The sequence below is a fragment of the Anas acuta genome, chromosome Z (assembly GCF_963932015.1).
Source record: "Anas acuta chromosome Z, bAnaAcu1.1, whole genome shotgun sequence".
In the NCBI taxonomy this organism is placed as follows: domain Eukaryota; kingdom Metazoa; phylum Chordata; class Aves; order Anseriformes; family Anatidae; genus Anas; species Anas acuta.
The window spans coordinates 21045774-21061384 of NC_089017.1; the positions used below are offsets into that span (position 1 = coordinate 21045774).

General features: G+C 36.9%; 1 protein-coding gene across 2 annotated transcripts in view; it reads right to left on the bottom strand.

Moving 5' to 3' along the window:
* The window catches only part of SV2C (synaptic vesicle glycoprotein 2C), a 106821-nt gene that overhangs the window by 69003 nt on the left and 22207 nt on the right, over positions 1 to 15611 (bottom strand). For both annotated transcript variants that reach the window (XM_068667216.1, XM_068667217.1), the window contains exon 2: positions 12552 to 13243. In XM_068667216.1, coding sequence (XP_068523317.1) covers positions 12552 to 13131 — 580 coding nt within the window. In that variant the 5' untranslated portion in view covers positions 13132 to 13243. The remainder of the gene's footprint in view (positions 1 to 12551; positions 13244 to 15611) is intronic.

The window sequence follows — 15611 nt, forward strand, 5'->3', positions numbered from 1 at the left end:
AAGGCTCAGATAAAACACACCTATTTAAGCTGTTCTAATACCCCTAATTCCTGGTTGTCTTCCATTGCAACAGTGGAGGTTCCTCCAGATTTTGCTCTGATTTAGATTCTAACTTCAACGCTCTCTTCACCCAGCTCTGAATTGACACTGCCACACTAGAAATTACTGTCACTGTGCAATTTGAAACACAATTCCATGGCAATCGTGAGAATCAGAATGATTGTAAATGCTTCTTATGTCTGAATGGTGCATTGCACTCACTGCACAATCTGCCAATCTGATTAATTAAATTTCAAAGAAAAAAAAAATTACACTAAAGTTTAAATTGCCCTCACAATCAACTACATTATCTTATTTTGTATCAAAACTTCATTTCGGCTACAAGTCTTATTGCCTGAATGTTAATTTCTTATTTGCCTAATCCTGCTTCTGACTCAAAACAGAGAGGAGTCCATGAATACCACTAATTGATAATTAGTGGTGAACTAAAAACAAAAAGCCCAAAGTATATATATCCATATTAATAACCGATCAATTCAACACAACAAATCAATATACATGATACTAACAACTGATCAGTAAGACTATGCTCCTAGTGAAAGTATATGTACAACATTAAAGCTAATTGTCAGATATTTCTTCAGTGTCTAATCAGCCATTAACGCTCCTTATTGCAACTATATTCCAGCCCTATGCAAAATATTTTCCTTGTAAATGGGAGTAAATATCTTTTTTATTTCTCTTCACCTATGCAGCAGCTGTTAGCACCTTTTTTTTCCAATGAAGTGAAAACATCGGAGGGAAGAAAAAGAAGCTGAAAAACAAAAACAGAAACAAACCCAAAACAAACAAAAACTAAATAAAACAAACCAACCAAAACCCAAACCAAACCAAACCAAAAAACACCAACCCTCATTCATTCATTCAAAATATCTGATTTACACGGGCTTGACAAAAAAAAATCCAAACCAACAAAACAAACAAACAACAAAAGACACTGGATTAATCTTAAAATGATCAGGAACTTGGATTAAGTTTAAACTCGCTGTTACTAAATTAGCAAGCATCTGAAACGTCTCCCAGAGCATCTGACAAGGGACAAAATCTCCTTCAGCTAGAATACAACCAACATATTAGCGAAAAAGGGAATTCCTTTTGCTCATGATTAAACCACTTTTTGCCTTCTCATGTACAGTCAATGAAATAGATTAATTAATCCAATGTCAGAATGACAAATAATAGATCAGAATAATCCTCTGTGGAATGCCAATATACCTGCAGTGATGCTGAAAAGGCCAGTAAGCAGAGTTATACTGTTTAAATGGAAAATTGTTTAAGTTGATTGTATCTATCAGTTCATAATCTCTACTTAAAAATACTTGCTCATGGCAACTTCAAAACTAACCTTGAATTTCACTGAATCCTAGTAGATTAGGAAAATATTTGCGCACCATTAAAATGAGTAGGTCTGACAAATGCCATGCAAAATTGGAAAGAAAGAAGTGGGACTGTTAGCCAAGGAAATTTCCTTTTTCAATCACATAATGTTGATTGAGAGATAAAGACCATGTCTGTTGTCAGATGCTGTGGGAGATGCATCAGCACAATGGATAGATAAAAATATCTGTCAGCCTCATAAACTAAATTTCATCACATATTTATCTTAAGAAAAGATTTCTTGTTAAAAAAAAAAAAACTTAATCGATGTAATGTGCCATTTAAAACTCTTAAATTTATTTCTCACTAACTGGAACAAAGACCAGTGGATGTTGGTTAAAAGGGTCATCAGTTTAAGAGAACTGGTGAACAATTCAATGAGCATTGTATGGTTAGTGGCATGAAAGAGGAGAAGAGTTTTATTGTTGCAAATGGCTATGAAAGTGGTGGTATTCTAGATATTTAAAACAAAGCCAACTACTCTTTCAAGCAGGGGACACAGGTGCAGACAGTGAGAACAGATGTACCCACAGGGAAAGTATTATGTCTGCAGTAAAATTCAGCCACAGTAGATGAAAAGGTTAACTGCATCCAGTACTTTTCATCAGTGACATTCACATAAACACGCTAAAGCTCTGGGATAAGTAGTTACTTCAAATCTTATACATCTCATAAAAGTGGCTTCCAATAGTTTTCAATACTGATAATATAACATAAAATGCCCAGTAAGAATTTTGGAAAGGTTCTAAAATCCTTCAGTGATTAAATGCATGGATAAAATGCATTGGAAGAAATTTAGCCAGCTGTGACAGAGCCATAGAATCATTAGGGTTGGAAAAGACCTCCAAGATCATCTATCTGGTCCAACCACCAGTATCACCCACTAAACCATGTCCCTAAGCACAAAATACAACCTTTAAGTCATTAGATTATATTTGTTCTATATCTTAATGAAGTTCATTAACAAGTTCTTTGTGAAAATAGGAGCTCCTCAGCAAGAAGAAATATGTCCTCTTCACTTCACAGCTTAAAATTTTATACGAGATGTGAAATTCAGAGCTACAAATACACAGATGATTATACATCTCAATAAATGAAAGCTTGTGGGTCATAACTTACTTATGCTGCAGATTTAACCAAACAGGAACCTCGAAGAAAGAACACCAACATACTTAAAATGTTCAGTTTAATTAAAAGACTGTATTTGACACATTGATTTAAGAAGTGATGTGTAATCACCCAGAGATGGTAGAGCAGTTGAGGGAGGGAAGAAAAAGTGGTGATGACAGTTAAATTAAATGTGCAAAATCACCATGGCCTTCAGGCTTTTCCTTTGGGAGGAAAATGTCCTTCTTTTGGAAATTTTTGTATGATTATAAATCTGTGTGTGACATGAATGGTAACGTCACAGATCTGTGATTGGACAGGCAGTGCCAGAAAATAACCTGCAGCATCCCAAAAAAGCAGCCCAGTAATTTATAACTATTTTAGACACAATCAATTGTTCAGACAAAGGTTTCAAGATAACTGCAAGCACATCATTATTTAGCTTTATTTATATCTGAAAATAGGCATATTTGCACATGTTGCTGAAGCATGTTTATAACAGATCAATTAAATACAGAAATATTTTAATTGCTAGTCATACAATCTTCACAAGTACATAAAATATCCGAATTGCAGGCTGTTATTTTCATCATTTAAATAAAAGAAAGTTTTCCAATATTGACTGTGCTCATTTGATTCAGATGAAGCAAGCACAGTTTAAACCTTAAAGAAATGCTATAGTATTGCCACAAATTTATGGCTCAAAACGTGGCCTTCTACTTTGCTAGCTGTAAGTACAGTGGTTTATCTCTTTGGCACTATTCCAAGTTATGTAAGAATAGTTATGTCCTTTTAATTTATTAAAAAAAAAAAAAAAAAAAAAAAAAAAGTACTATTTTACTTATAGAGCTCTTAGAAGACAAGTCAGTTGAAACAGCATTTGGCTGTACTGAAATGCATTGTACAACAGCTCTGCAATGCAGTAATTTTAAGTTTGCTTTTATTGGATTTGTTGCTCAAGTTGAATCTGCATAACTGAAACTGATTATTGAGCCAATAATATACTGCATTTAACCCCCTCCTAAATGGAGAACCTCTTAAAAGCTAAGAGTGCACATGTAAATTGATGTTATCCAGCAGTTTGTAGTCCTTGGTAAATCTGCATGCAGTTTTAAAAATGGCTGACATGGTGCTGTTCTCCCTGTTAGCATGGTCTTCAACAGGGTGGTCTGGGGATGAGATAATCACACTCAGAAAAGGAGGGCAGCTGTGACCCACTTAAATTGCTGGTGTGTAGCAGGAGCCTGCAACCACTCTAAGAACCGAATATGCTGCATTTCATTAATGTTTCAAACCTGCATTCCCTCGCCTGTCTTGTGACCAGCTCGTGATATTCCATGTAATATGCATTTAGCCTAGTACCTAACAGACAAAAATCACACAGCATACTTTCCACTGTAACTGCCTTCTGCTCAGAAAAGCAAAACATACAGAAACACCATCTACAGTAGTCCAAATAGTATAGCTGGTTATAACAGATAAGAATGAGTCTCTTAATTTTCCACCCACAAACAATTGTGTTTGGAAAGCAAGCAGAATAAGTGTGGCAATAGGAGTACTTCAACAATGACATTGTAAGGGAACTGAAGTTGCATGTGAACAACATGCATGATGGCATTTGTATTTCTCACATCTTCTTCTGAAGAAATAAGGCATTAATCCTATAAGCCAGTTTTTGCCTTCCTCTGGAATATTTAGTGCACATTTCAATGACTGCAGGTCTATTTTCAAATATTTATATTGCTGTAAAGATTTATCACTACTATTAACTGTAAGTGCAATGGACTCTCGCTGTTATTTCAATGAGATTTCTCATGCTCAGAGATCTACAATGGTTACAATAACTATTCTTAACCTAGATGCACTTCTTGTGAGTGCAGCAATTTTTGGAACCACTTATAAATACCTACGATTTTGACACCAGTGTGACCTTCAGTAAAATTTATACCATGGCAAAGAGTCCACAGTAAGTAGTAATAATAATAATAATAACAATAATAATAGAACTGAATCTCTTCCTTTATCCCTGAAGCCTAAAAATTATTATTTTTTAAATTATAACAATATTTTTAACATGTTCTCCGTAATAAAACTAAATGAATTCCCCTGTAAGTTTCAACGAAATAGGAACATATCTAGTAGCTGCACACAACAGTAAAATATAGAGTAGCAGAGCCTGGTTTTCCTTTACATCACTTGCAGTCTTTTATATTATCTGGTATTATATCAATAATAACCTGCTACAAACTTATACATAACCAGAAGATGCTCACTTACCTTCTCCTACTGTGTTCTGTGCAGGAACACAAAATAACTCTCACCTGTATATACTAACCTATAACAATATTTAACAATAAGAGAGAACAGTACTATATGCAGTTTCCTACTTAGAGCAGCAGGAATTAATTTTACTAACTGCTCTGTAAGGAAAATCCAGGCTCTTTAATAAATAAACATCAAATGAGCCTTCCTGTCTTTCACATGGAGAAATAATGTTGTCAAAACTGGCACTGGAATAGAACTGAGTAGACAAGAGAAAACCATGATACTTGAAGAAGATGTTTTTTGAAATATATCGTTATCACAGAATCACTGGATGGCCAAGAATCACAGAAGGGACCTCTGGCAACCTCAATTGCCAAGGTTGGAAGGGACCTCTGGAGATCATCTGGTCCAACCTCTCTGCTGAGCAGGATCATCTAGAGCACATTGTGCAGGATGGCATTCAACAGGGATTTGAACATCTCCAGGGAAGGAGACTCCACAATCTTTCTGGGCAACCTCCTTCAGTGATCTGTCACCCTCACAGTAAAGATTTGTCCTCTCATATTCAGCCAGAAAAACAGTATGTCTGAATTTTAAGAAATGGAAAACACAAAATCAGGTAATCAGTATTACACTTCCATAATGTTTGGTCATTGAATTCTGGACTTGGCCCTGAAGACAGAATTTCAGTTAAGTAACACATGTAACATAACCTAGAATAAACAAGGCTGGTAAAAACAGTTTTAATGAATTAACAGACAGGAGTAATATCAGATCACTAAGATCAATACATTCAATTTTCATGCACTTTTTTTTTTCAAGCTTTAAAAATTATTTATGTATAATTGACAAAAAAGAAAAATCTTGTGATAAAACGCTTACTTAACTGTCATTTAGCAAAGTCAATATTTTTAGTTTCCATACTAAATTACAAATCACAATGTCACCAGGTATCTGGCCAACACAGGGTGTATATAGCTGCTACTACAGATTGGGAAGACAAAAGAATACCACGAGCACTGAAGATCAAAGAATACTCGATGTAAATTTCTGTTTAAGTGAATTTTAGTCTAATCTCCACAGCAAGAGAAACATCTGTAAAACAGAGGCTTGCTCATTCAGCAACAAGTTACATGAAGAAAAGCTACCCAAACCTTTTAAAGAGTAACTACAGTCTGAGAATAACTACAGTCTGAGAATAACTATACCATTCCAGATCTGTACATATACATGTATTTATTCTTCTAAGGATATTTACAGGGTGTCAATGGATTTAGTGAGATGCCTAGACACTTTGGAGAAATCCACCTGGCATGTAGATGCATGAATATTTAGAAAATGGTCCTTTCAGACCCGGCTCCTGCAGGCCTTTATTTATGATTCACAGTTGTACACTTCAGATTTCTGCCAAAACCAGAGAAAACCCATACAGGCTCAGGAAGAAAATAATTTTCTCAAGGTATATGGTCTTGTCCAAATGAACTTAGGCTCTACTTTTCGTATAAACTAGCAAGTCTGTGCACAACCCGTGAATTCAGAACCACCTTCCCTTTAATTTTTTAGTCAAATGTAACAACTGCAATATCTCTTTTATTATAGACAGATAAAAGTGTTGTAAGTAATGATGCATTTACAGGCAGTTATGTTTTTTAGAATCATAAAAAAATTAGGTTGAAAGGGACCTTTGAAGGTCTCTAGTCCACACTTCTGCCAAAATCAGGGCTACCTCCATATCTAGATTACATTGCTCAGGGCCATTTACAGTCAATTCTTTGAAAATCTCTAGTAGATCCTACAGCTTCCCTGGGCAATTTCTCCCAGGGGTTGACCACACATGAACTTTCTTTATTATATATGATCAGAAGTTTCCTGGTTGCAACTTGTGACCTGTGTTTCTCCCAAGGAAAGTTTGACTCCACCTTCTCTATGCCCTCCCTCCATTACATAACTGAATACTCCAGTCAATTTGCCTCTTAGACCTCTCTTCTCTGAGCTAGGCAAGACCAGTTACCTTAGCTGCTTCTTTTACGCTATGTATTCAAGCCCTCTAAACACCTTAGTGGTGCATTACTCTACTTGCTTTACATGTGTTTTTCTCTTCTACCAGGTGGTAGAAGCTGTCCCACAGCTGGACACAGTACCCATGTGAAGTCTCGTCAGTGTTGGGAAGAGAAAACCATTTCCCTTTATTACCTCTTCTACAGTCTTGCCAATGCAGTCCAGAAGGCAGTTAGCCTTCATCACTGCAAGGCACTGCTGATTCATGTCCCATTTGTTTTCTGCTAGGAAAAGCCCCTTTTCTTTAGAGGTACCTAGCATGTCAGTACCAGTCACTGGGTCATTCTGTCTAAGGTGTAGGACTTGTATTTGCCATTAATAAATTCTAGAGAATGTATTTGTTGGTGAATATATATACATATATGTATATATAAGTTGTTCCAAAAGAGAAGTGAAAACAAAAACAAAAACAAAAATCAGACAATGAAATTAGAGTGTATTACTAAGTAGCAAAGACTTAGCAAGACCAATACTCTTTTAAATTATGAGGAAACAATTTTCAATAATAATCTAGTATTGTTTAACAAAGCTTATAAGCACTTCACACCAACTACTGAGCGCTCTGGGGGCACTTCCTCCCATGTAAGAGGAATAACTGTCTGAAACAGTGTTAGATTATGTTGAGTAGGTTTTAGTAGATATACAGGAGGCATAAAACATTTCTCCAAACTGCCTAATATGCAAACTGGTAATCAATGCAGAAGTGTTAGGTACATGCCTGTTGTCCTAAACTGAAAACTACTTCAGTACACTGAGTTAAAACCTCTGACGCCCTTCTTCCTGCAAATATTATTCATAATATAATTATTACATTATGACAATATCTGAGAAAAAAATACATCTAGGCAATAAATGACACTAAACATGTAGACTGTCAGGAAATCCTTTGAATCCTAAAGTAAGTTGTCTATTGCTATTCATATTCAAAATACCTGAAATATCAGCCCAGTGACATAACATGATACTTGAGTTTTTTGGATAGCGGAAACCATGTCTGTATGGTTAACCGACTAAAAACACGTTTTACAAATAAAGATTATTTCTGTTTTTGTTACTGTGCTATCCCGTACACCCAGCTGAAAAGCAGCTTTGCAGAAAAGAGACTGTGAGTCCTGGTGGACATTAATTTGAGCGTGAGTCAGCAGTGTCTACTCAGTACTGGTGAGGCCATACCTGGAATACTGTATTCAGTTCTGGGCCAAAGATACATACTCAAAGATATATACAAGACACAAAGATACATATTTGGAAACATATTCTCACACTTAATGACAAGTCACTATAATCTTGCAAGAGTTTAAGCAAGTCCACATTCTTGTTTTTAAGGAAACATCTATTTGAAGAACAACCACAAAAAAAAAAAAAAAAAAAAAAAAAAGCAGTTAAACCAAAGACATCAAGAAAATGAATCATGATTTTGGTCAGAACTTCCGTCGTGTAACCTTACAGGCTGTGAAGTGCTGACAATGATCAACGAATCGAAATCTCAAGCTCATACAACGATTGATATGGAGGGAATTTGGAAATTTGCCATGTTGCATGTTAAAACAAACAAAAAAAAATGCAACAAGGTGGTTTTATGGATATTGCCACATGCTTTTAATCAGCTCATGTTTCCTGTAAAGCCATTGTGGCATGAGGTATGGGAAATAATTTTTTACAATTAATTGTTGAGCCAGTGAGTTCTTTATCAATGACAAATTAGGGTGCTTTTAGGTTGTTTCTTAATAGTCTAGAAAAATACCTTAAAAATAAATATTACATATGTGTACCAATTCCACCTTATAACTCCTAGCACTGGTCTCATGATTTTTGTATTTTAACAACATTAAAGCCCTCTAGATCATGGAATTATAATCATGAAAAAAATATGCCTGTCTAGAAGACCCCAGTCAGGATGTAATTATGATGTGAAATCACAACAGCAAAGTAATTGAAATGCATGACTGTGTGGACCTAGTTATGATCATATTAAAATGCTTTCAATAAACATTCACCATCCTGATGAATATTTTGTATCACTGGAATTATGGTTATGTATCTGCAAGGGCTACATATCTATATTAGTTATAAGTATTATAGTCATCACCGTACAGAAGGATTTCAAATTATAGTTTCTATCAGCAATGGGCAAATAATATCATTTTTGTGAAACTGCTGATAAAATGACCATTTTTTCATGCCTTCAATACACTATCGGAAAAAAAAGACTGATTAGCTCTGTTTTTTTTCCTAGTTTTGTATTTTAATCTTTTATTGTAGAATTATATCTTTGTTAATATCCTAACACAGAGGCTAGTGTTCTGCTATTATAAAAATAAGAAATGGGGATAACTATCACAGTTTCCATATTTCAGTTATGAGGAGACATTGCTTGCATACCTAAGGCTTCCAGAGTTGTTTCCTTAATTTCGTCAGCAAGTAAAATATTTGCATATACATATATATAACATGAGGGATTTAACAGCTTCTGTACTGAATTTCATTTAATCACTGGTGAATTCATTCCAATATGTTTCAAGACAACATCATAAGAAGTCTAGTGATTTTGGAATCCTCTACTCTTAAGTCACATCTTAACAAACATCGGAAAACCCTCATGGCTACCTGCTACTCATGGGACAATACTCACCATTCTCAGTCACAGACATCCCACCATTCTTACAGCAACTGTTTAAATAAAATGCAATTTTTAGAAAATGTTTCTCCCACCATATTCTGTATTCTGTGTTATAATCTGCACCGACACAGTAACATTTATCTGTAATTACTTTTTTGGTTTGTTTTCATTTCTCTTCTTTCTCTCTTTGAATTGTTTATAGAGCTCAAAAAAAATATATATATATGTAAATAGACCTATATTCTTTCTGTAAAAAGTAGATCTGAAAACCCACAGGTCCAAGCATGACAAATGTAATGTTTATGAGTTTGTGTAAACAAGCAGTACTAAACAAATTATTTGCATGCAGCCTCTTTAGCCATAACAACTTAGATAATTTAATTTCTTTTAGTGGAATTTCAATCACTGCATTGTACAGATAACTGGAACAGTTTGTTTTTAACAAGAAATTATCAAACGGCAAGGAATTTCTTGAAGCATCCAGACAGGTGAGAACTCAGCACTTATTTCCACTCATGACTTTCTGACATGGAGGGGGTTTTAGAAATATAAATGACGAGTAATTTTTTCCACTGACTGGAAGAGGAGAAACAGTACCCCCATTTTTAAAAAGGGAAAAAAGGAAGACCGGAGAACTACAGGCCAGTCAGTCTCACCTCTGTGCCCAGCAAAATCATGGAGCAGATCCTCCTGGAAAGTGTGCTAAGGCACATGGAAAAAAAGGAGGTGATTGGCGACAGCCAGCATGGCTTCACTAAGAGCATATCATGCCTAACAAATCTGGTGGCCTTCTACAATGGGGCTACAGCATTGGTGGATATGGGGAGAGCAACTGACATCATCTACCTGGACTTGTGCAAAGCATTTGATACTGTCCCCCATGATATCCTTGTCTCTAAGTTGCAGAGACATAGATAAAAAAGATGAATCAATCAGTGGCTAAGAAATTTGCTGGATGGCCAAACTCAAAGAGTTGTGGTCAATGGTTCAATGTCCAGGTGGAAATCAGTAATGAGTGGTGTTCCTCGAGGGTTTGTTTTGGGACCAGCACTGTTTAACATCTTTGTTGGTGATGTGGACAGTGAAACCGAGTGCACCCTCAGCAAGTTTGCCAATGATATCAAGCTGTGTCAACATGCTGGAGGGAAGGGATACCATCCGGAGGGATATGGACAGGCCTGAGAGGTTGGCCACTGCAAACCTCATGAGGTTCAACATGGCCAAGTGCAAGCTCCTGCATCTGGGCCAGGGTAATTCCAAGCACCAATATAGGCTGGGTGGAGAATGTCAATCAAGCATCTCAATCAAATGGATTGAGAGCTGCCCTGAGGAGAAGGACATGGGGGTACTGGTGGGTGAGAAGCTCATCATGAGCCAGCAATGTGCACTTGCAGCCTAGAAAGCCAATGGTATCCTGGGCGGAATCAAAAGAAGTATGGCCAGCAGGGTGAGGGAGGTGATTCTCACCCTCTGCTCTCATGAGACCTGACCTAGAGTCCTGCACCCAGCTCTGGGACCCACAGCACAAGAAGGACATGGATGTATTAGAATGAGTCTAGAGGAGGGCCATGAAAATGGTCAAGCGGGTAGAGCACTACTCCTAGGAAGACAGACTGAAGGAGTTGAAGTTATTCAACCTGGAGAAGAGAAGGCTCCAGGGATAATTTATAATGACTTTAGCAGATGAGGATTTGAGCAACCTGGTGTAGTGGGATGTGTACCTGCCCACAGCAGAGGGGTTATTAGATGGATTTAGATGATCTTTAAGGTCCTTTCCAACCCAAACTATTCTATGATTCTAATACAATCAACTTTATTTAAACCGATAGAGCCAAATTGCAAATATGTCAGGAGTCCAATCTGACATGGGCTTAATTGCCTACCAGGAACATTTCTGCCAGTTTGTGTTATTTAAAGTTCCGAATCTGCTTTTTTTCACAGTTGACATCTTAGGGTCCTTACAATTGACTGTGAGCCAAGAGGAGAAAAGTGAAGCTTAAGTTAAAATGACAGTGTTGTGAAAGAACCATGAACTGTAAAACTACCAGAAATGAACAGTATACCTGCTATAAGACAAAGGTTCTTAAAAATTTTAGATGAAGATCATCTGTTCTGCAATAGCCTGGGCCTTTTCAGATCCAAATCCCTTGTATGATACATATATTTTATTTTCTGCCATGTCAAAACTCCTACGGTATTACCTCCCATTTTCCTAGGGTAAACACTTCTACTTTGTCTCTTCAGTGCTCTGCCCTATGAAAACTTAGCTTTATCTGCTGTACTGAGGCATACTCAGGAAGCACAAGTAGAGACTGACTTGCATTGCTGTTGCTCTCACCAAGGTCCACAAGGCTGGATCAGCTTGCTTCTTCATTATGCCTCCCGAGGGGAAGAGGCAACAGGGTGAGATGCAGCCCTTCCCCACCAACCTACCAGACACAAAATGCATAACCTATGTGCAGCTTCAGCCATTCGTCCCTCTGGCTTCTGTCTCCATGATTCAAAATAAATCTTATACTTTTTGGAGGGCTAGAGGACAGTCATTAGGAGAAAAGGAAAAAAACGAGACAAAAGGGAGAAAAAAATCTAGACAGCATTTTCCTTGGATTTCCCGCATTCCCTATATTGTATACCACCTCACCATTGGGAACGCTCCCATACAGTTGTGTGTGATCTATTCTCTATTACACCTGCACAAATCTTGAAGAACTCTAGTAATTCACAGTTTGTGTTTTCTGTTTTGTTTTGTTTTTAATATAATACATCTGGATAACTAGTCTTGTAAACAAGAAAAAAAATACCACACCCTTCTGCTCTTAAATTTTATTGTGCAGTCTTCTGCCTCATTGATTTATTTATATGTACTTACTGAAGAAGAAAATGACTGTTTAAAAAATAAAATTATAAGCTTCATATTATCTGTATTAGCTATTAATGTGATATACTGATTTATATTCAATACAAAATATCTGTATATAAGCATTTACATTAATATAATTCATATTTAGGCATACTGTAAGTGACAGTTTTAATAGCACAAACACAGAGCAAAGGTTTCACTCACCAAGCCATCCTGATCCAGAATTGGGTATGCACATGTCTGTTTCAGCACTGGGTAACACAAATCCAACCACAAAAACTTCGACCCCATCAGCCATTAGGGCCATTCCCAAAACAAAGAAGAGTGCCCACTGAAATCGACCATGGCCACATTCTTGTATTATCAGTTCATACTGCTGTGCTAGCTCTTCTTCATCAGCTTTCCTCTCTGTTTCCAGTTCACGACGATCCTTATATTCATCATGCATAGACTGCCCTAAGGCCACCATGCCATCCTTGCCCTGCCCCATATTGGGGATTCCTTGATATTCCCCTTCATAAATTTCATCATCTTCATCATGCCCTTCGGTTGCTTCACTTGACCCTTCATCATCATTAGCTTCTGTGCCATAATTTCCTCCTTGAACATAATAATCATCATCATCTTCCTCATCCTGGAATCGGTTGTATGACCTCTGTGTGTAGCCGTCCTGAGCTTTGTCAACAGCTTTATTCATTTTTTTCACTGCTTGCCTCTTCACCTCTTTAGCAATATCTTTTGCCCCTTTCACTAAAGAAGTCCTATCTTTGTATGATTCCTCCATCTTGTCTCAAAGAAAGACTGCTGTTCTACTGGAGAAGCACCTGTCAAACACTGTTCAGAAAATCTATTGTGCACTGGACATCAGCAGAAAATGTGAAGCTGTAATATACTACCTGAAAAATATAAGACAAAAAAGAAAAAAAGTTTATACTTTGCCTCTTTTCATTTTCTTCTTCACACTGGACACCATACTTCAGTACAAAAACATACAAAAACATAGTACAAAAACATGCAAATATACCATGTTACAAGGAAGATACTCTAAAGAAAAATCTAACATACCTACATGTTTTCAGAGTAAGATTTATTACATTTTAGTTTTTCAGTGGACACTGGGTTTTGTCCTGAATGAAAACAAGCAATTTCATAAGCCATACTTCACATTGACTCTGTCTCCACTGTTCTTCTTCATTTGAGCTCACTGCTATATAATAAAAGGCTAAAAATATCAGCTTTTCTCTCAGTGGGTTGCTATTAAGTCTCAGAAATACACCCAGCATCCCAAAGTTGATTGAACGTGGCTAATACATTACACTGAGCAATACTTAACAATGTTATTGGTATAACCTCACACTACAGTAAGGGAGATACAAGGAGATAGGTACATTTAAGTGTTGGCTTTTTCACACTTTGGCAATTTCCAGTCCCTAAATCATGGCTGATACATCCCACTCTCCCGTGTCCATAGTGAGAGGCAGTTTGGAGCAATTATACATGTATATCCTCAGCTAATACACCCAACAGTGTTAGTCCAGTATGAGCTCATGCCAATCTACCCGTGTGAAAGCACCAGGATGTTTCATCCTGGCCACCCTTCCTGCTCCCCCGCTGTAGCTTTCCATCTCTTCCTCTGTGTCAGCATTTGTGATCCTGCAGCTACAGAAGCATCCTCCTTACTTGACTGAAGACATAACCATTTCCTTCTTTCTGCTCAGACCTCAGGCATATCAGCAAGGCAATTTGGCTCATCACGCATCTGTACAATCACTAGGGGACTGCACAATTGCTAAGGGTAGTAGAAAGAAATAGTGGCAGTGTGCAAGCAGAGGTACGAAAGAAATACAGACTCCTTCTTTGGCAAAGGTCCATAGTTAGAACAGCTGAAATTGATTACAGAACTGTACCATTATTCATGTGTTTGAGGGAAGGGGAGGATGAATCTGGCCACTGCAACAGGGCTGCAGAAGCCTCACCTCTGGGAAAAAGCAGGCATAAATTTCTGTATCAGTGGTTCCAGAAAAAACATTGTCTGCTTCCAGCTTGGCGAAGGGGTTATTTTTAACTATGATAATTTTAATGATCCATTTTCCAACATAACCTCAGAAAAAGATGCAGTTGTAATACTAAATAGGCAGTGGGATGTAAAACAGGAGTAAGAATAAATGGCTGCAGATTTCTGAAGAAAATCCTGTTCCTCCTGAGGTATTGTGGATCTGTCCTGTGAGCTCCATGGGAGCCTTGAGAAGCTTTCATTCAGTTGAAAACACTGTCCCCAGAAGTATATTTCAGACATCAGTTTTCAGACTGCATCACATAAACTAAGAGCGTGGTGTCCTTTTGTTAGAAGAAAACCAAACTGAAACATCACACAAACATGCAGGTAACATATTTTAAGAAGCCAGAAGATATTTCCCTAGCTTTTTTGATTGCTTGTTTGTTTAACAATGACTGTAGAAATTCATCTATATTAGATAATATTTTTCTTTTCAGTTTCTTCCTCTAGATTAATTTCAAACAGCCTGAATGTTTGTCAAAGAAATCAGGTGTGGTGGTACTATTCAATTTTTCAAAGCAAACTGGAACATTTACTGGGAAAGAAATGTAGTCTTAAAGAAAAAAACACTATGTAATATTCACAACTGAAAACTGTAGCCTGCTTTTAGGTACATGATGATCCTTCTAAGTAGGTCATCTCACTGAATTGTCTATGCTAAGGCAATTTCTCTAATTGCAGCTTTTCAGTTTTCAAGGTGCTCCTCAGATGTCACAGTCAGTATTGAATTAGACATCTCATCCTATGTGTGGACTGCAGTATCTACTCGGTGTTATTGAACATTCAATGCATAAAAACATTCACTGAGTCTACTGTAGACTCCCACAGATACCACCAAGAATTTAATGAGTTCCTAATAGGTATTCTTCTGAGTGTGAATGATTACAAAGTGTTACTAGATTGTTTTGGTTATTTTGGATTATTTTTGGTCATTTTAGATTATTTTAGGTTGTACAGGTGTAGTATATTTAACGTAAACTCTGAACAACTCTGATTCTTAGATTTTTATTTTTTCAGCAGTTACAGCCTTCTTTTAAAGATTTTCAGCTGATATTGATATTGTCAAATTCAATTTTACCGTAGAGTCTGTCTATGGAGGTAAAACAGTTTAAGTTTACAATAGAAGTAAAGTGCAAATGCCAAAACTGGCAAAACAGTGATTGCGCTTCTACAGTACACCGACCTCATGAGTTCAGCAGACTACACTC